Source organism: Solanum stenotomum, unplaced genomic scaffold (assembly GCF_019186545.1).
Source record: "Solanum stenotomum isolate F172 unplaced genomic scaffold, ASM1918654v1 scaffold6733, whole genome shotgun sequence".
Lineage (NCBI taxonomy): Eukaryota > Viridiplantae > Streptophyta > Magnoliopsida > Solanales > Solanaceae > Solanum > Solanum stenotomum.
In genome coordinates this window covers 733,650-754,921 of record NW_026036338.1, presented here as the reverse complement: position 1 = coordinate 754,921, position 21,272 = coordinate 733,650, and the positions used below count along the sequence as shown (strand labels likewise).

At 35.2% G+C, this 21,272-nt stretch overlaps 2 protein-coding genes across 8 annotated transcripts; both read right to left on the bottom strand.

The window, feature by feature from the left end:
- Nucleotides 1–1,264: 1,264 nt before the first annotated feature.
- On the bottom strand, nt 1,265–13,876 carry LOC125852909 (fanconi-associated nuclease 1 homolog). Of its 7 annotated transcripts, none has more exons than XM_049532587.1 (16): nt 13,672–13,845; nt 13,546–13,581; nt 13,410–13,512; nt 11,864–12,495; nt 11,646–11,750; nt 9,374–9,638; nt 9,223–9,285; nt 8,365–8,439; nt 8,151–8,266; nt 6,086–6,177; nt 5,902–5,989; nt 5,671–5,811; nt 5,347–5,570; nt 2,860–3,133; nt 2,523–2,756; nt 1,267–1,924 (listed from the first exon to the last, which is right to left on the bottom strand). In XM_049532587.1, exons 1-16 carry the CDS (start codon nt 13,765–13,767, stop codon nt 1,484–1,486), a joined length of 2,985 nt encoding a protein of 994 aa, XP_049388544.1. In that variant the 5' UTR covers nt 13,768–13,845; the 3' UTR covers nt 1,267–1,483. The 7 variants fall into 7 exon arrangements, with proteins under 7 accessions (XP_049388542.1, XP_049388544.1, XP_049388541.1 ...); XM_049532588.1 differs by having other exon boundaries at nt 1,268–1,924; nt 13,410–13,501; nt 13,541–13,581; nt 13,672–13,876; XM_049532585.1 differs by having other exon boundaries at nt 1,265–1,924; nt 2,523–2,750; nt 13,410–13,581; nt 13,672–13,850.
- A 650-nt stretch (nt 13,877–14,526) lies between these two features.
- LOC125852930 (uncharacterized) lies at nt 14,527–18,515 on the bottom strand. Its single transcript, XM_049532616.1, has 9 exons — nt 18,411–18,515; nt 18,151–18,270; nt 17,971–18,038; nt 16,126–16,234; nt 15,950–16,018; nt 15,406–15,463; nt 15,007–15,242; nt 14,875–14,926; nt 14,527–14,781 (listed from the first exon to the last, which is right to left on the bottom strand). Exons 1-9 carry the CDS (start codon nt 18,411–18,413, stop codon nt 14,714–14,716), a joined length of 783 nt encoding a protein of 260 aa, XP_049388573.1. The 5' UTR covers nt 18,414–18,515; the 3' UTR covers nt 14,527–14,713.
- Between the last annotated feature and the right edge of the window lie 2,757 nt (nt 18,516–21,272).

Sequence of the window (21,272 nt, the reverse complement as noted above, 5' to 3'; positions counted from 1 at the left end):
AAGTGAAAATATAAATTATCTATACTTATGCATTTATAGATTTAAATAAAACTAGGTATGAATATTGATTTAATGAAGATATATATTTATGAATTTATCGATTTGAATAAACACTAGGTGCGGATATTTTTTTTTACCTTTAATTTTTGCATTTATTGGATTGTAGTGGATGAAGAAAATTTTTCCAATTGGAATTGCAAAAGCTGATTCTGTGACATATGCAGCCTAACATGACCTTATATTATATTCCCTACTAGGAATTGGGATTAATCAAAGTTAACTAAAGCAAAATTTCATCATCTTATGTGCTATACCATTATCACAACTAAATTCAATTAACCAAATATTATTCTTTATTTATTTATTTATTAAAAACAGTCTGTTACCTACAGGATAAAGGTACTCACGATGTTTATTTCTTCTATATATCGATGATATCAATGTGTATGCACTCACATATAGATATTATTACTTTGTTAATGATATAAGTTTTTTTTCTATTAAAGTTGTAAATAGTTATGTTGTACCATTAGTTTCCTCGTTTAAGCAATGTCATGAAAAAAAGAATTTTAATATACTAATGGTTGCAGAAGAATCTGATTTTATATCATCTTATTCTCCATGATAATTTTCTTAGGTTTCATTTTTCCTATTTTAAAATATATCTTGGATGACTTAACCAAAATGATGCTCAAAGAATCATATCCAAATAGAATACATATATACTACATCATTTGTTTTAGGAAAAACATAAAATGAAAAATTCTCCTTGCTTGCGTAATTAAATATTTTAAAACATGAAAGTGTTTTTTACATGGATATAGCTAGACTTTATGTTTTATATTATATTAAACTTGTTTTGTCTCACAAAATGAATATACTGTACCAGCCAACATCATTCTGTAGACCTCAGCTTTTATGTTAGTTTGATTGGTATTATGCTAATGGTTTTCTTGACATCAGTGTAGAAAGATGAAGACTTGTCAAATTATGGACAATATTTATCCATAGCTCTTACCTTAATATTTGCAATTGGTGGCCTCTTGTTTGAGAGCCTGCAACACAAAGTGATTATTCATCTATACATTTTAATTTCACTTTGCATATTGTTTTCATGGTGAAAAAGACAAGTGCTAGTTTTGCATTTGTTTTTGTTCTGCGATTAACAGATTTTTACAGCTAACAATGATAGTAAACAAAGCCAAAGAAGATTTGACAAACATAAGTCAAGGCTGGGAATGATTAATAATATCAATAACATTCCTTATTCATGTTTAGCCAAGCATTATAAGGGACCTGTGTTTTCCATGGCACAAGAAAGATGAAAGCTCTAATAAATTTAATTATTGTGGCATGGGAGGTACGCATCTTTACATGTCACTCAATCTAGGTTAACTTGTATCATCTCTACTTGGAATGTCGTAAATGGTTGACAAACTCTACTTATTGGATGGTTGGCTTGCCATGCAAATTCCACCCCTACCTATATTGGGGAATGACTCACTTTGCATACCTCAACATTGAAGCCACAGTCCATTAAAAAGAGTAACCATGCACGTTGTTGTTCAGAAAGTTTGTCTCTCGGGCCTTTCACTTCAACGAGTTTCGCTTCACCTCTGTAGTTATCATGGAAGCGCCACAGCAATAAGTCGGGCATTCCACTAGACCAGCTCCTGTAATCTTGAGCCAAATTCCGACAGATTGATGCAAGACAAGGACCTCCGATGCATGTAACTGCTGCTCGGAGCTCAGACAGAGAATGCTTGTCCCACTTAACTCCCCTACAGACTGTTCCCATATGTGATTCCCATGACATGATAAGCAACTCTTCCGCCATGCCATGCTCAATTTTATCTAGAAGACCTTCTATAAGACCCCTTCTGACTTCATAAAAGCTATCGGTTTCAAGATCCAAAGGTGCAGTCTGCAAAATGAAAAAGACTTCATTTCTCAAGAATTCTTGCAGATCAAAAAACTGAATAGCACACCATGAATGTCAAACAGAAAAACAAGTAAATGGTTGTAGATCTTTCTGAAGTAGTTTGAACAGTGATTGTAGATCCAAGATATCATACTACCTTGCTTTTGTTGCTTTCTAGTCTTGCAATACCCCCTAAAATAATTGTTTATTAAAGAAAACAAAAGTAAACAACCATCATCAGCCAATAAAGGGGATATGATGAACAAGGAAAATTAGCGTCTTCCGAGAACACGTTGGATCCTATTTTCAAATGCTATTATGACTGTTGAGCAGAACTTATAATTAACCTAGTACAAATGGGCAGACCATGAAAATCATAATCATCAACTTTCACATTGCTCATTAATTGTGAAGTTAAGCATATTGTTTCTTAAATCATTAAACAAAGCTAGTGTTTATCTGCTAAGACAATAGCTTCATGTTGTGTAACTGAATTATCAACAGAGTTATCACTTATCAGCACAACCATTTAGCATGGAAGTTCTGACAATAGCAAGGCCACCCATACCAGAGTCTATGGAAAACATCAAGCAGAAAATACCTGAAATTTGGTACGGAATACATTTGGTACGTCAGCAAATACAATGTCCCACATTAGAAGCCCGAAAATAGTCAACCAAATCCCACTCTCAGTGTGAACACCATGCCAGCATCCTCCTTCTCCAGCATAATACTCAAGAGCAAGCTCTTCTACTCCACAACGTTCTCCATCCTCACCATAAAAGACATTCTTCACCCCTGTTTTGCAGTTCACTGGTCTGCCCTGAACCTGAACCTAAAAAATTATGGAGGATGAATCTGAAACTGTAGTATGATATTCATATCTTAAGAAAATGGGCGAAGTGCAACATGGTCAAATCAGAGATGAAATGAAATACCTCAACTATCTTCCTATTGATGGAATTCGAAAAACTGGGAGTTTTCCAACGTCTAGGGGGCTTACCCAACCGCAGAACCCGCCTCTGTAGAGCCACTATACAGCCAGCGCGAACCCAAGAATCTAGCAACCCCTTTTCAGCTACTTCAAGACTCTCATCAAGGCACCCAACATGCTCCAAATCAATTGAGAGCCTCAGAGTCCAATATCCCCTTCTTCGATCAGATTTAAATTTAACTAACAGCAGCTTAAGCAAATCGATTGCATCTTTATACCTGAAAATGTATCCCCACTAAAAATACTTAAAACACAAGAAACTTCACTTAGAACGGTATCACCACCATTACAAGAAAATGTCCAATGAAGAGTGTACATACATCCATGATCCACCTGACTCTATTCCCGTTTATTTTTTGTCATAGCATGAACTTGCTCACTGTTTAACAATATTCACAGAGGCTCATAAACCATCTGAAATAAGTCCACTTATAAAGACAACCTCCCAGGCCATTCACTCAATTCAATTCACCATACTGGCCCTCATCAGATCATCAACCAGTCCTTTTACTAGCCCCGCAATCAATTTATAGAAAAAAACACTCAGATCAAATGAGAAAACATGCACAAAGGTGGACTATCACTTGTTAGAAAGAATTGATGTAAAATATCCTGAAAGAATCTGAGAATCCAACCTAAGACCATAAGGCAATGATGGAGCTGCCTCGGACATTGTAACCTCTTTGGCAACCCTACACAATCAATAAGGGACAAGTGTATTCTCTAACACCCTCCCACACATGTAACCCCGTTCTTGGGTTTACACATGAATGGACACTGAATTTTTTTTTTTGGGTTTTCCTTTTGAGAAGATTGAAGAGCTGACCTGACGTAGAAAAGATGTTCAACTGGCTGAAAAGGCTGCCTGGACGGTGAGCAGGCTAAAGTGGACTTGGAGCAAAGTTTGTGGCTCAAGGAGCTGCTAAATAAAGAGAGAAGCCCAGACAACTTTATGGGTTGAGTTGAAAGAGAAGCCCAAACATCAGAATATGAAGAGAGAAAGCATTGAGAAAGTAGGATTCATCAAAGCTTGCTCTGATACCGTGAGAAAGAATTTGAACTAACCCAAACCCTTAAGCAATGGGCAGAGCGGCCCAAGATATTACTAACCCCTTTGGTAATCCTTACACAATCAATGAGGGACAAGTGTATTCTCTAACTTTAAAGACAATTAGATGGCCTCTATCGCCCAAAAAGGGCCAATTAAATGATATCTACATTCAAAAATACCAATATAAAGATCTATGATTTACCTCTACCATTTTTCTTTTCCCTCTTTTGTTGATTGACATACAACACATATCAGTGACTAAACTCTGTAATGTCAAACGATAGAAGGAAAAAAATGGTTGAAGAATGTCAAACAGCTGTCCTCAGAATACCCAACTCATGTCATGATGAAGACAATAAGAAGTGTAACCTTCTAGAAGTGATTCATAGATTCACTCCAATGACTAAACGAAGATTAAATGAGATAAGAACAACATACTTAGTGTAGTCCCACAAGTGGGGTCTGGAGATGGTAAGATGTACCCAAACTTCACACCTACCTTTGCCACGTATTAATAAGATACTTAAGGATAAATCGTTTCTAATACTTAGGAGTATATTTGGACTTTCTCCTAATAGAAAATAAAATAAATGAGTATGTCTCCATAACTCTAGTGAGTAAGATGACAAAATGAGTACTTGAAGGCTCCAGAAAAGATAACCTGATCTTAGGAGAATGAGACTGACTTACAAAAACCTAACTATTGAACTTTTAAGGCAAATATGATTTCATGAAGTAGAGAACTCCTGACAACTTAGTGAAAGACAAACCTCTATGAAAATTTACTGTCCAAATACAACTCACTGTTTTCCCCAATTATGGAAACACAACATATCAGAAATTAACCAGCTTATGGCACTGAACATAAACCATAAACCTATTTACAAGAGCTTACCCTATGACAAATTTTCTATTCTTCTTTCAGTCGTAACACGCACCATTACCCCCTACTTTTGCTGCAATAAAAAAAAGACAACCCCAAGAAGAGGGGCACCATAGAACCCCCCCNCCCCCCCCCCCCCCTCCTTTTTTGTTTTATGCATCTGAACAAGCAAAATACTAGTTCTCTAATCATCTCATTCCTCTAGAAGATTTTTTTATTATTCAAAGAATCATTTCATTCTCATTAAGTAAAATTAGCTACTATACTGTAAAATTCTTCCTCCTCGTGGATCATGGAAGATCTAAATTGCAACTTTAGTTTTCTAGGGGATGAAGCTGATTTCCAGAATAATCTGTGATAATATTGACATAGTGTTTTATTTCAAAAAAATAATAATATTGATATAGTGTTTGAAAGAACAAACTCAGTTGCAAGTTCACAAAAGGTAAGATTCATTAGAGAATTAACTTCTAATCAAGCATGTTGGACCTCCTCACCTACGTTCATGCTCCAGGAAAGAAACACCCAACAGGATCACCTTAGAATATACCCAACTGGCTGAAAAGCAAGATAAAAATGCAGTCATCGACCCAAAATGTGATGATCTATCTTCCTCCACAAAGCTAGATACGTGAGAGGCAGAAATTTCAATGCATCTTGATACCAACTCATTGTTGTTCTCGTCAAGAGACTCATCCATAACTTGTGCAACCTCAATGGCCTATGGGCATTAAATTCAAACTAAATAAAGGAAAAAGTTTTTGTTCTTTTGACAGCAGCTAATAAGGGCAGAAAGTATCTTTTCACAAGAGTTAGCATACCTCCTCATAAGACAATAGGTCACTTCTGTCTGGAAAAATCTGGTCTGTGAATATGCAGTTATAAGCAGGATATTTTACAATGCCCAAGTCAACAAGTAAGAATGCTGACAGGTCCTGCTCTCCATTCAGAAAAAATAGCCTCTGAAGGAAGAAAAAGTTAGAAGGGTACATGCCAAACAATGTTTATTATATAGAGGCTAGACGACATAATAGAGATTTCTCCAAAATCACCTCAGCACGCCAAAAGACAGATTCAGCCAATGCAGATATCCTGATACAGCTTCCAGTTTTTCCTAGAATCATACTTTGAAGATTGGGGCTGCAGTGATGCCATTTTGAAGCAATTACATGAAAGAGTAGTAAGGTGTGGTACAGAGTGACAGCAGCGGGATAAAGAATTTCAAAAACAACCTACCATAAACCACTTTCATATGCACCAAGAAGCCGACCAACGTAATCTTGCTTTCTTATACCATGATCAGAGTTCCGGACAATCTTCTTATGTGACTGAACTAAATCTCAAAATAAAACACATTTGTAAGAAAGATGTATGTAATTCAAACAAGATAATCGGAAGGCCATTATCATTGAACATGGAAGTCCCACGAACAAAGGGAAGAATGCAATGAACAACTAAGGAAGCATCTAGAATATTTTACTTCAGAGACACATAAAATTGGCGGAGTGTCTATTGAAAATAGCGGTAATCTCGGCATACACTCTACCCTCTCCAGAACCCACTAAGTGGGATTATATTGGGCATGTTGTGGTTGTAGAGACACATAAAATCGTTAACCCTAATCTTCCAAGAGATCCTGATCTGATAACAACTACTTTTTGGCAAAACTTTGGAAGAAACGCTAGATGCAATTAATCAACGAAACACCTCAGAAAAGCAACAACTAAAAACTTGCAGCTGTCAAGTTGCCTGCAGCACAGCTATGATGACAGCAGGTGGAGAAGCAAAATGGAACTTTTTGCTATACCACCCTAACTGCATCTACTTATTTATTTCTTTTTAACTTACATTTTTCACTTCCCTCAATTGCACTGAGCCAATTACTCTTCTTTCCTTATGTCTCTTCCTTGTGCAAAGCAAGCTTAGTCAGACAGAAATTAAGAACACATATCCAGAGAAGACCGAAGGCAAAGCACAAGCTCTGACAAGGGCATGAAAGTACCACATTTTCCCTTCTACTTTGAGAATATTTTAAAACAAAACAAAGCTTAACCCCTATTGTAAGGCAACATATTCCCTTTTTTTATTTTCCCTTTTGATGAAGTGTTAAAAGGGTAACATACATCATCCAGATAATCAGTTGTAAGTAGAGTGTGACCATGTTATTAGCAATTAATACACAAAACATACAAAAGCGGTGATTCCTACAATTTTAAGACTCTTAGTTTCAATGGTCCAATTAATTAGGATGAACGAATCTCAATAAACATATTATGGTTTCTACATACAAGAAAAGGAACACAATTGAAGAAAAAAAAGAATAAGAAGGCAATATTAAAATGATGCTGAAATGGGTGTACAGATCTGAGTAAAAAGATTTGGTGATAGCTGACCACCAAAGTTGGGGTGGCAGAAGATTAGTTATTTATTTTCCTTGATTATTTTTTTAGTGCTAAGAATTGTATGGCCCGTATCTGTCCACACAGTATCCTGTTTCTGTGTAGTCATCAGAAGCCAATCTCATTATTGGAGCATTAACTATGGCATCAATCAAATTTAGATGGAGCCTTCCATAATGCTCCAAGCCTTTCATGACCTAAAGATAGCTTCTTCTTTAAACTCACAAGACAGTCTACTAGGAAGAAATATTAAATAATATTGCAAATGCATTAACAAGACTGAATTTCATTTATTAAATCTTTAGATTGCTTGGAGATTAAATCGGCAATGTCAAGTCACATACAAGTAAACTAAACATCCACCTTACAGTAACAGAAAAGAAACTCCCTGAATGATGAAAGTCAGGACAGAATTACCAAAAGGAGAATGATGTGTATCAAGATAAGCTTTGAAGTAGGAATCTTAAGAGTGGATGGCAAATTTAATATGTTATAGAAATAAAAAGAAAAAATTGCAATAATTTTCACAAGGTTTTCTATAAGGAATAATCCCCCACATGTTTGGTCTCAATAACTATTCTGCTAGTTCCCAATCTTTTAACTGTCCATCTTTCAACCTGTATAGCTTTTGCGTTACATAGTTAAGAGTAATATATTCCAATAAAGCAAACTGCAGGATATAATTTCCACCATGTACTACTCCTTCAGTTCCAAAATAAGTGGTGGTGTTTTATCCTTCTCATTTTGTTTCAAAATAAGTTGTATTCTAGGTTTCAAGAAGGAACTGATCTTATTCTTCCAAAATTAACCTCGTTTTAATACATGAAGTTTTTCACCATAAAGAATCACATCTGTTTTCAAGGCATGTGGAACATATAAAAACATAATAAAGAAACAAGAACCTTGTTAAGACTGTAGAGGTCCCGTAGTTCACCAACATTAAGGACATCCAATACCTCCTTCAAGTCACCAATTTGTAGTTTATCAATTGATTCGAATAAAGTAACACATTCTGCTTCTGCAAAGTAAAAGAGGATGACTTAAATGATGTTGCATTCAGTTTCTCTTAGAGCAAGACTATATAGAATTTACCACAGCGTTATACAATTTGTCTACCAGAAAGACCCTTCACAGCTTCTTTATAATCACATATTTCAGCATATGATATGCTAGCTGTCCGAAACCATGGCCCTAAGGTAAGAAATAAAAGGAATCTAATAAGATCAAGAAACTTCTTGAATCATCCAGCAATGAATCATTCAAATTTTCATGAATACAGAGTAAAAGAAGGAAAACACAACATGATAAGCTTTAGTTGTACAAATAGAAGAACTTGAAACCACGCCCTTCTAATACGATTCCGGATAGCAACCGAATTATCAGTGAATGTAGAGTAAGTGATGTAACATTAAGTAGAAGAAGCCAATTCATTACTACCATGGTCTCATATATAAGGTAGACTATTCATTATGGGTCTGTAGCAGTCAGGAAAAGGTAGTGTCCGAAGAAAAATGGTATCATGAAAATAGCAACTAATTGAACCACATGTGTGATCTAGCGGTAGCTGAAGCTGGAATGAACCAAAGGTGACCAAGGTTCAAATTTTAGCAAAGGCAGGTAGGTGATTTTTCCACATCTATCTCAAGTCTTGGTAGCAATATTATACGAAATCTATACTAATAGAAGGACACTGGGACCCGGTAGCATAGTTGAGGCAAGCTGACCCATACACAAACATTATCATGAAAATACAAAGAAATAAGAACACTGCAATAAGTCATTTCCAATAAACAACTCTAGCAGACATTGAAAGGCCTTATGGTTAATAAACAAGCAGCACATCTGGACTCCATAAATAAAGATTTTGTCATCTACAAGAAGTGGCAGTACGCAAGCTTAAGTGGATAAGATCTAGAAATTAACCAAATCTAGAATATTAAAGTTGCAAGCCAAAGAGCTATTGAAATCGAACACCTTTACGTGCATAAAGCCGAGCAAAGAGCCTCTGACTATCATCTGAGAGTGATAAAAAAGCTTCTGTACCAATAGAGCATAAAAATAGAGTTATATATGCAAATTTATCAAAGATTATCTGGGATGATCCAAGTGCTGAAGATGATCATACTCAATAAGGTCTTCTCGCCTTCAGCAAAAAGATGTGCGTTGATCTTCAAAACCTCCTTTAGTAACAATAGAAGGTTATGCTGGTATTTTGCAGGGATAGGAGGACGAGTCTTCGAGAATTCAGCAGCACATAGAGCATTTCTCCTAAAGGAATTAAATTCTTGGAGACTAGAGGAGTCCTTTTCACCAAAAGAAGCAATGCTAGAGGAATATATCTGAATTGGGACAACTGCATGAGGATGCCGTGGAATAGAAGTTATATGGCCCTGAATCCATGTAAGCTAGTGATCAGTCCATACTTGCGAAAATCCATAATTTGAATTGACACAAGTAAATAGTGAACAGAAAACAAACGGCCGGGAGAACACAAAGATATTTACTAGAATTTACAGCTAGCTGGAGCTCTCATTCCTTTTCTTAATTCGTTAAAATGCTACTTCTATATTGTATAGGATTTCTTGTATTGGAAGGTTATTGAACAACCTTTAACAGGTCCAATAGCCTCACTAGCAAATAAATGTGGCTGATATTGAAGTGGCTAAACGGTTTATATTTACTTTTACTTGTAAGTTGGCTTTTATGCTGGAACCAAATGGTGTGCAAGACCAAATCTATGTACAGTTACAGATGAATGCAGAACTATTATTCAGTGCCAGACAGAATGAACTGAAATACGACTACGCTTCAGTATAAATTACCAGCGCTTATATATATACCCTACTTCGTAAATTTGATCATTTTTCATTCTTCCAAAAGCCAAGGCACCTGCAAGGGAATTTTCACATCCAACTTCCATCCATATAAGGGACATAGAATGTTATTTTCTTACAAAAACCCAAATATTCCAAGCATGTTATAGCTAATCATAACCATTAAACCAAGATTTAATGGTTGGACTCCTCATTCTTACCCAAATTCCCCAATGACAAAATTTGAGATTTTGGTCATTCATTTACTTTTGGCCTTTGGATAAGAATAGTTAGCTTATAGGGTAATGTAGAGACTTGATTTGGGTGGTTGAAATTGTATGAAGTGAACCAAGGATTCACCTTAAGTGTTGCAGCATGAGTTAGGTGGCATAGGGCCAAACCCCAAAGTTTGAAATAATAACATAGGATAGGAAGGAATGGTGGTCAAGGATTAGGGTAGAAGGTTAGTAGATAGTCGAGTGTGGTCGCACTTAATGTAGGAGAGGAAGGGGCTAGTCTCCTCTTCTCCTAATTAGTACTCTTGTAGTATCATACCCTCCAAATTTTAATACTATATGTTGCTTCTTTAGCTTCGTTTATCTTTACTATTTTGCTGCCTTATTTTTTTCAAATCTATTTTTATCACACTTCCCTGAGTTGAGTAGGGGTAAGGTTTTTAGACCATAAATCACTTTGTATGTACCCCAACTCTATGTAGAAAATTCTAAGAATAGATGCAGTTTACAAGTAGATCATGGCATTACTAGTATCAAGAAATGAAGGTAATCAATAAAATCAGAGTAGTTTAATATTGCACCAGCAATAGAACTTCAGAAAAGAAGAAAAGGTAGTAGTGGAGATAGAAGTAGGGAAAAATAAGTAGCTGAAGAGATTAAAATCCTTGACAAGAACCACTACCTCAAATGGTATTAATTCATATTTACCAAGAGCAAACTTGGCACTGCATAACTCCTATTAACCGACTGAGAGCCAAGAAATAACTTAGAAATAAAGATAGCTTGCTTGTACTTGTAAGTTGAAGCACTTGGTTAGCACTGTTACTGTATACCCTCTTTTTTCTCTTCATAAGTCCTATGACTATCTAACCTTCACCATTGAAAACCTACGGTGCCATATAGATATTGTTTTGGAAATTATTTTACAGCAACAATAAGTACATCTCAGTCCCAAACAAGTTGGGGATGCATGAAATTGACTAGTTTTCTGTTGGTTGCCAGCCTACCCCATTCCTTCCCCCTTATCCGAGCTTGGTACTGGAAATATGAACAGTGTTTCTAAATAAATTATTGTGGGTAAAACAAGACAAAGTGATCTAGTAATCATAATTTATTTATTATTATTTTAAGTTCTTTGTGTGTTGCCACAAAAAGTTCTCCACAGAAGTCCTACTTTTTAACCAAAATATTTTGAAAATGGTTCATATATACTTGTCCTTTCAAAATATTCATACTAAATATGTTTTTAGATATTTAAATACAATAAGAGCAAAGGTAAGACAAGTTGAAGCTTGTATGGGAAATGGAAAAACTTAGAATATGACCACAAAATGTCTAGTATTATTACCTCAAACCTCATCTGGAAATTGTCAATCAATGGAGATACATATTGTGCCAATTCCCTGGGGATAAAACCTAGCTCTTTACTGTGACCGGTATCTTTTGTTAGAACCTGCCATAATATACGAGCAATGCTTTTTACACACGTCTTGAGATACAATGTTACCAAAAATTTTTAAGAAGGTACAATGTTACCAATTAAAGATAACCATAGTGAAGATCAACCTTGATTGCGTTTGGATCCTTGACATTCTCGGAATCTCTTGAAAGCATCACCATTGCTCCAATAATTAACTCTGTGTCATCAGCAAACTTACGGCCAACAATGAAAGTATCAAGCAAAATCTTAGAGTTATCATCATCTTCCAAAGGTTCCACAAATGTAGGAGTCCTGTTTTCAGAAAGTGACAAAGGCGAGCCTGTGAAGTTGTCAATTCTATCATCACTTATTTGGTGTTGAGGAAAAACCTCTAGCCCCACAATTTGCATCGACTTTGCACCAGACAGAGGTTTGCATTCATTATCGAAATCAGGGAGACCATCTAAGTTTTCCGCTCGATCAACCCTATTACAGATACTACTATTTCTCGTGAAAATATTCGATCTGCTGGTTGTCAGAGTAAGTGAGACTGAAGATGAACTGGATTCATCTTGGACATTATTTTTTGAAACATCTGAGTTTCTCATTTCAGAAGCCAGAGCATGGATATCACCATCATTTGCACTTGAACCAAACTCTGTCCTTGTCAAGTCTGAATCAATGGATGAGGCTGTAACTTTAGGTCGTGTGCAAAATTTCAACTGGAAAAGGGTGCACTGGCTCAATTTGCGTTTAGTTCCTCTAGCAAGGCATTTATCTGAAAAATAATGCTCCATTGTAAGTTTACATATAGTTCAAAAGTCAAACAAATAAAAGAACAGATCAATTAAAAAGATTAAAAACAAAACAATTAACTTGTTGCTAAAGCTGCAACAAAGACAAGCTTCTTAGTAGACTTCACAAAAGGAATAGGGGTAAACAAGTGGACTGAATTCCATGGTTCTCTTTTTGCAGTTGTATTTTACCTTGTAAAATTGGGTTTTATGTCTACTGGGAAAAAATGAGAAATAGTAGTCTAGTGGCAATGTCAAATTATTGAATTCACATGATGCCTAAGTAGAGAACAGGTTCCTCTCTTAATTTAAATGTTCTTTCTTGAGATTTTTTTTCTTTGTGATGCTGATTAAATAAACACTGCAAAAGGAATACTCACTCAACAATTTCAAAATGAATTCTTTACATTTTGAAAGCAAGAAATTTCAGTAGCATTAGGAGCACATGCATTCTCCATCCTAGCTCAACTCATTAGCATTCTGGAAATAAGTTCATAACTCATCCATAATTGACAAATTGGTAATCCAAGAAATTTAAACTTTCAAATACCTCCACAAAAGCAGATCAAAAATTTAAACTTTACATGTTTGAGTTCAAAATTCTACCACAAGCCATTTGATTTACTGATTTAAAATCTTATCATTTGTACTTTGTGGATTTTTTTCACACATATATTGATTTTGAAGCAGAACTACAGGATTGGCCGAATTCCCCCATCTGAACTTCTCCAGCAACTTGAGCACTTACCTTAAATCCAAAGCACAATTGCAACAACACGCATAAAAACATAACAAGATACCATTTTTACTCTACTATCAAGCTAAATATAGAAGAAAGTATCCTAAATTACTCAAAAAAAAGCTATTAACATCAAGAACAGAAGGAACTTCTACGTACCTAAATGAGAGTTAATAACAGGTTCTTCACCTCGAACCTTCGTCCCACAAACAGGACAATCAACCCATTCCTCATCACCATTTCCATTTCCATTTCCACTTTCCTCATCACCATTTCCATTTCCATTTCCACTTTCAGTGTTTACCTCATCCTTATCTTCTTTACAACCAATCTGTAAATCATCGAATGCAATTGTTTAACAGTGAATCTATATTAACAGAGAATGGCATATTGTGTAAACGGTTATTGGAAAAACTGGTACCTGAGGAACAGATGAAGTGATAAGAGAACGGCGACGGAGAAATCGCCGACGCCGACCTATTAATCTGATCAAACTTTCTCGCCCTTTGAGCATCATAGAAAAAACCCTAATCTGTATCTAGCAGCTTTCGCTGGAAGGAAGATTTACGAGGGAAGATTTAGTTCATGGAGACATATTTATAGAGGTAATTGACTCCCGCCAATGTAGAAACCATTTTCGTTTTTCTTTTTCTTTTCCACTTTTGAAGGGCAGAGGAGGAGGATTTTTTTTAATAAAATAAATGATAACATTTTGACTGTGATACAGCTTCGTATACTCCTTTCCTTCACCTTCGTTCACTTTTATTTGTCCAATTGATCATTTTCATTCACTTTTATATGTCCAATTGATGCTACATAAATATTTTGCAGTAGGTAATATGTTTTCTTTATAAAGCTTGCCAGCCAGAAACTGATCATTTTCATTCACTTTTATATGTCCAATTGATGCTACATAAATATTTTGCAGTAGGTAATATGTTTTCTTTATAAAGCTTGCCAGCCAGAAACTGATTTTTAAGCCATGATATACTTGTTTGTTTTCTTGATTGGGTGTGGTTAAATAAGTACAAACAATATAAATAGGTAATTGGTAAACCTTGACTTTTGCAATAGCCTTGAATTGCTACGATTACAAAATATGATATACTACATGCTTAAAAGTTAAAATTGTTGTTCAACTTAAGGATTTACTGATGATAGTAATAAAAAGGTTTTGGGACATTTCTGATGAATAACTTAATACTGATTTGATTTTTCCTGGTAAATGAATCTACATGCTACGTTCCACGTCAAGGAATTCAATAAACATGTTTATAGCATAACAATAAACAAAGACTAATATCATCGGTACAGTTGCAAGTTCCAACAAATCACTACTTCATTTCGCCTCTCCTGTTCTACAACTCTGTCGCAACCAGAGTCCAGCAATACCGAAGAGATACATATAGTTATGCACTCTATTCAAACAAAAAAAGGTGCAGTTTCTTCTCTGTTAAAAAGTACTACACTAGGAGAACTCCATTGATGCAACCATCATTTTCAGGATTATTCGTCACTTGAGCATATTTACCTGGCATAAAACCATCCACAAAAAAATGAATGATCAGAATTTGAAGGACAAAAGAATCCCAGAAGTGTAACGTCTAAGTAAAGCATATCTTACCCCATACAACTTTCCCAGCAGGAGTGACAAGACCAAGTTCACTGACATTAACCTGGATTTTATAGCAAGACGATTAGTGAATGCAAGCTAAATTAGATAAACTGGGGTGCAGTCTTGAAACAGAAAGATTACCTCAATGATGGTTCCCTTGGTTATAACACCTAGAGAAGTATACATTGGACCATTAGGATTCTTCTTCACCCCGATGATCTCAAGATTGAACGTACATTTAAGTTCAGGGTGTGTCACATGGGCTTTAGTAAACCGTAAGCCAGATGGGCGGATGAACCGCTCATACTTTGGAGGTTTCCTGGTAAACCCTGCTCCGACAAAGGTGGCTTTTGTAACCATTCTCTTCCACTGCTTGGCTGCAAAGATGAGACAAATCAAAATGGTCAAAAAAAATCACTCTTAACAATCCCAAAGGCAACAAACAATACAACAAAGGACAAGCATAAGGAGCTGAAATTAAGAACTTGTAGATATAGGCTAACCAACAGAAAACGAAATTAGGTAATTGAAGATACTTACTCTTCCTTTTGCCAGATCTTATCACTCTGAACATCTCATCCTCAGCCACAGGCCTAACCTGTAAGGTGAAGTATCTTTATTAGAAAGCAATTTCCATAAACGAAAAGATTATAGACATTTATACAAAAGGAACAGCGATGCTCATATGATATTGGAATAGCAACCCTTTGTGGGTAATCTATTTACAGAGAAATCTCTGTACCTATCCAAGACCAACAAATAAGAATCATCCCTAGATCCACGAGTTCAATCTTAAGAGCACAAACTGAAGTGTGAAGTATCTTTATTTGTGACCAGTCACACGGGAGTTACGTCAATATTTCAGAAACAGAAGTAAATGACAGACCCTTCAATCACACACAAACATATTTAGCAAAAATTATGTGCACACCGAACATGAGTGAAGAACCAGCATACAGGCAGAAAGTGATAGTATTGAAACAAGTAGTGCAAGGCCAAAAACTACCATGTTATTCAAACTTTACCTTCTTTTTTTTTGGACAAGGTAAAATATTTTACTAATGAAGGGATATTCTGAATTTACCTTAGGCAGAGGCACCTCCCATTTTCCAGCTTTCTCTTTCCTCTTTTGCTTTATTGTGTTGCTAAGAATCTACATAGAAGGTTTATAATTTAAAAACAGAATATTCAGTCTATGGTCATTGTACCACCAATTGAACAACAAACGACAAGTTCAACACTGCATCAAACTCAACATGCCTTAGCTCTTGTGGTAGTCTCACGATCCATCAGATATGCAGGGACAGCACCCTCATGCACATCATCATCAACCTTGCGCCGGGATGATGACTCTTCATGCATAGCCAATCTATTCAAGGCAAACAAAGTAAAATGTGAATTGGCTAGAATATCAGAAATTTCAAAAAGAAATCATTTAGGAACAGGTGAAGTCTTTGGTGAGGAAAGAATCATCAGTTCATCACATGCCTCATCCATAAGGACCAAATAAATGCACCAAGTATTCTATTAGTAGTTTAGAAAATTTGACCCGCTATATATAGCATCAACCATAGATTCCAACAACAATAGTCGGATGGAGATGTGACTTCGCTGTAAAAGGCTGAAACCTCCTAATTCTTATCTTCTTTTTTTACTATACAGCGTAAATCTATATAGAGCATACAGTCCTCAGAATTAATTGTCTAACAATTACGCCTACCAGAATCTAAGTGACATCGAAGCAAATCTCATTAGAAGATAAAAGTCAAATTATTTCAATGAACTGCAAAATGCTAGAAAAACTATGTTTAACATTTAAATAACCTTTTAGTGGAAACAATTAGTAGTAGTAAAGGGATTCAACTTGTCTAAAACTACCTATAGGTGGTATGAATTGTACTTCAGCCAATGTGTAAGTTAGCTGGATGTGAACCAATGATTTACTTCATCACCCATCAGGCGATTATTCCAAAGAGAAGCGAGACTCAAAATCCCATGCTAAAGAGCATGTAGGTTGAGACCTCAAGGTATAAGAAAATGCTCAGTTGTGTGATTTACTAAAGCAATCCACAACAAATTAGCAGAATCCACTTGCTCTTAGAAAATAATGAATATGTGTAGATCCTTCAGACTATCCTTCAGTAACTTTTTTCACACAGGTCAATAGAAATGGTGGCAGGTTTTGTCGGAAAAAGAATGTTTTTCAGCGGGAGTGCCTGAACGCGCCGCAGCCACTACTTTGGCTCACAATTGTCTGCTCCTAAGTTACGGTTCCACCAATACATATCTAACCTCTAGTCACACTCCACACCCACACACACCCTAGTTCAATATAGATAAAATCTGAAGTTCTAAACCAAGAGAACTACCACCATCTTCTGGCACCTCGATAGAGAATAGCAACTGCAAATAGCTATGGACTAATTACTCTCTAAAACTGAATCGATAATGCAAGTTTCAGATGTGAGAAACTTTTTTTACTGATCCAAACAAACACCAAGTAAGCTGGTAACGTAAAGAAGAGTTGGTTCGGTTTCCAACTGAAAAGCAAATACTAAACCAATGATATAGAGAAATTCAGTAGGCCCCAATATTTTCAGTACCCAACAAGCACCATAATCTGAAATTCTGAATAACAACCAATCCTAGGAGCATTAATTATTCTCAAGACCCGTATCATAATCTCAGAAATATTACAAAAGAGGAACTATGCCACCAATGATGGACAATGCTTCCTATTCAATTTGGGCTTCAAAACTAATTCTGATTATTCAAATATCAGATTATGGAATAGTCAATTTACCTAATGAACTAGCATGAGCACACGCTTTAAAAATTTGGTGTTCCTATATACTTGATAATCAATTTAATATATCAGACAAGTATGCAGATAACAATAACCTAGCCCCGAACCCCTAACTAAAACTAACTAGACAAGGCCAGCACTATAAATGATCAATATTCATTCAGCTGCATTTTGACTGTGCCATTCACAACTATCATTGGACAACAAGATCACAAACATAATAAAAATCAAAGTGAACAACTTCGTAAAAGGTCCAAACCAACATGCCTAAAATAGTAATTACACATTTAAAAACTTACGTTTTCTTCATTTGGGCCTTCTCAGCATACCGCTTCTTAGCAAACATCTTACCCTTGATACCCAAAGCCTGTTTTGAGCACAAAAAACAAAACTTTAGCTCAAATTTCATGTAATACAGCATATAAGAAAATTGAAACAGTAAAATGAAAAGATGTTGAATTATTTCGAAAAAAATGGACCTTTTGGGCAATTTGGGATCGCTTGTGAACTTCACGAGCATCCTTCTTACGTTTACGCTCGAAGTGATCAGGGCGACGCCCAAATCTCTTCCTGTGCAACTCTATGTAATCTCCCTGAGGCTGTTGTTCACCAATTTTCACATCACAAAAAAATCATTTAAAAAACATCAGTACCATAATAATGCTTAAGCTAGTCGTAAAAACTTGCAAAATCATAAGATTGATGAAGTTGAATTTGTTGTACGGCTTAGAGAACTAACCATGGCTACGGTAGGACAGAGAAAGAGATTGAGAGAATGAGAAAAACCCTAATTTCTTTTTACTTAAAGGGTTTTTGAATATATAAATGGGTACGGGTCGGTGAGGCGGGTTGGGCCATAAATATTAGAACCGGGTCGGTGTTAGGAAAAGCATCTTTTGAATTAAGTTTTTTTATATAAAAACATGAAAATCCATGTTACAACAAAAACGTACCCAAAATTAAGGGTGTGTTGGTTCGATTCGATTTTATATCTATTCATCTTTTGTATATAAACTTTCTAACTTGAATGTTAAATTTCTATAATACCCCTACTTAAAACTCATCTATATCTATTTTAATAGCATATGTTCTTTTGAAAGGTTGGGACTTTTTCGAAGAATTGTGATTGTTTTGATGAGTCGTGACTTTTCCAAAGGATTGTGACTTTACTGATAAATGGTAACTTTACCAAAAGGATGTGAATTTTTCGATAAGTTGTGACTTTCCAAAGGATTATGACTTTCCAGATGAGTTGTGATTATTCCAACAGATTGTTACTTTTTCGAAGGATCGTGACTTTTCAAATAAGTTACAATAAGCACATGTTCATACTATCCGCTATAAATAGAGGGATTTCCTCTAATTTTTCAACCACAAAAAATTCTAATATTCTACTCTTCTTCTTCTTACACTTCAAATTTTTTTTTGTGTGATTTATTATAGTTGAGTGAGTTTGAAGATAAGTGGAATTTGAGGTACAACTATTTTGCTGAAGTAAATCTATCTATCCTAAGAGGATAAATTCCAGAACCTCGAGTACTCGAGGGAGAAATTTTTGGTGATACGATAAGTGCTTTTTTTTAATTTTTGCTTAATAAGTACAGTAGTATGTAAAGTTCCAAAATGTGAAGCTAATGTGAAGTAGTCTAAATTTTTTTATTTTTCTTAACAGTTTCTCATGTGATGCAGATATATGCTTCTGAATATCTTTTTCAAAATTTATTGAACCTCTCATGAGTCAAAGAATTATCACGAGTTATTTTGTTGATGCTCAAGACATAAGAATGATTTTACTTACAATGTTATTTATGTGATTAAGATTGTAAGGAAGTTTGCTTCAAAATAATTACAATTATATAAATATTTCCCTTTTGTTTAATTTAATTAATTTTTTTAAAAAAATATATGTATTTTAGTCGATGAAAAGTTCATATGATTTATAACGACGCTGGGTTGAAGGTTGTATTTGTTTAATTTTAATTTTTTATTTAATTACTAATTTTTATGAGATAAATATTTTAATTATATGCAAATCTTTATATATAGATACATATTTAGGTATGTATTCAAATTTAAATTAAGGTATTATATATATCACGATTGTATCATCAAGCTATCAAGATCTACTAACCTCAAAATATATTTTTTAAAATGTTCTGCTTTCTTCTTCTTTTTTATTTTTTAAAAAACTCAAGAAATTTTATTTAGTAATATAGAATAAACGTGCAACGTGAAACTTTAAAATGCAAAGTTAAATTACTATTTTACCCTACACTAAACTAAAATCTAATTAACTATCTAAATAAACAGTAGAATTAGAAGTCATATTTATTTGAGTACTTGGCCAGGAGAGGCGTATGGCCAAGTACTGTCCCACTAATTCCGCTAAAGTGTTGGATTAAACAGTGTATCTAAGCTAGAGACCATGGCTCCAGTGTCCAAGAAGATGCATTGAATGAATGTTGTGATGTTGTAGAGGCTCCATTACTCTTTTGTGAGGCAATATAAACTTCTTGTTTTAGTAAAGGAAAGAGTAAAAAGGTTCAATGCTCACAATATCCCATATATATTGCAACAACAAATCCAGTATAATTCCACAAGTGAGGTCTAGGGAGGGTGGTGTGTTCGCGGCCTTACCCCTACTTTGTGAAGATGGAGAGTTTGTTTTTGATAAACCCTCGTCTCAAGTAAAGCATATAAAAAAAAGGATCAAGTATGTAAAGCAAATATTGTAGCTAAGAATCTGAAGAAGATAATAGTAGCAACGACAACTAATACGATAATTGAAGCAAAGGAAACAACATGTAATACCAAGATCGAAGAATAAGATAGCAAGAGAATAATACAAATAAAACTAATAAAGGGAACTAGACAGTGCTCAATTACCTACTAACTTTCTACCCTAATCCCCCGACATTCATATCTTCCAATCTAGGGGGATATATATATATCCTTTGTAAGCTGCAGTTGTGCCATGTCATCTCTAGTAATACACAATACTAATGCATAAGTTGGATGACGCCACGGGGACCGATCATACAATGTTATTGGTGGTACATGACGTAGCCCGTCGGACACATTGGATGACTTTTACTACCCATCTTCAGGGTGGAAATGACGGGGTCACTAACAGAGTGCTCACACGTGGTTGGAGGAACTTTGCTAGGCAGAACATTTTTAGGCCTAAAGATCCCATTCAACTGAGGACCTTTAATAATAATAGTGACGAGATGTTAGTAATTGCTCGTGTTTGATGTTGATTTCAATTTGCGTACCTAGATATAGCTTTACCCGAGCAGGTGGTATGAATTGTAGATGAACAAGTGGTCTGAATAGTACTCCTAAAGCTTAATCATTCTAGTTAAGTGATACAACTTAATTACCTGAGTAGGTGGTGAATTGTACATGAACAAGATATGTTAATTGTACTTGTTTTATAGAAAGAACAAGATTAATCGTTCTAGTTAAGTGTTTGTGTTCATTTTTCAGATAAGTTTGTGTTCCAACCTGCCTTACATGTTTTCAAGAAATACCTACATTTATTCTGAAAATCTCTTTATTTATAGCCGAAGAGAGGTGGAAGAATTGCAAGACCATTGGT

Excerpts from the sequence above, each read along its gene's own strand:
- LOC125852909 (XM_049532584.1), bottom strand. The coding sequence starts at position 13,767 with ATGATGCTCAAAGGGCGAGAAAGTTTGATCAGATTAATAGGTCGGCGT. Across the intron at positions 8,267-8,364 it reads AGCTGTGAAGGGTCTTTCTG|AAGCAGAATGTGTTACTTTA; the intron begins GTAGACAAATTG and ends TTTACTTTGCAG. Across the intron at positions 2,757-2,859 it reads TCAATAGGAAGATAGTTGAG|GTTCAGGTTCAGGGCAGACC; the intron begins GTATTTCATTTC and ends ATAATTTTTTAG.
- LOC125852930 (XM_049532616.1), bottom strand. Across the intron at positions 15,464-15,949 it reads GGGAGGTGCCTCTGCCTAAG|GTTAGGCCTGTGGCTGAGGA; the intron begins GTAAATTCAGAA and ends TTCACCTTACAG. Across the intron at positions 14,927-15,006 it reads CCAAGGGAACCATCATTGAG|GTTAATGTCAGTGAACTTGG; the intron begins GTAATCTTTCTG and ends TATAAAATCCAG.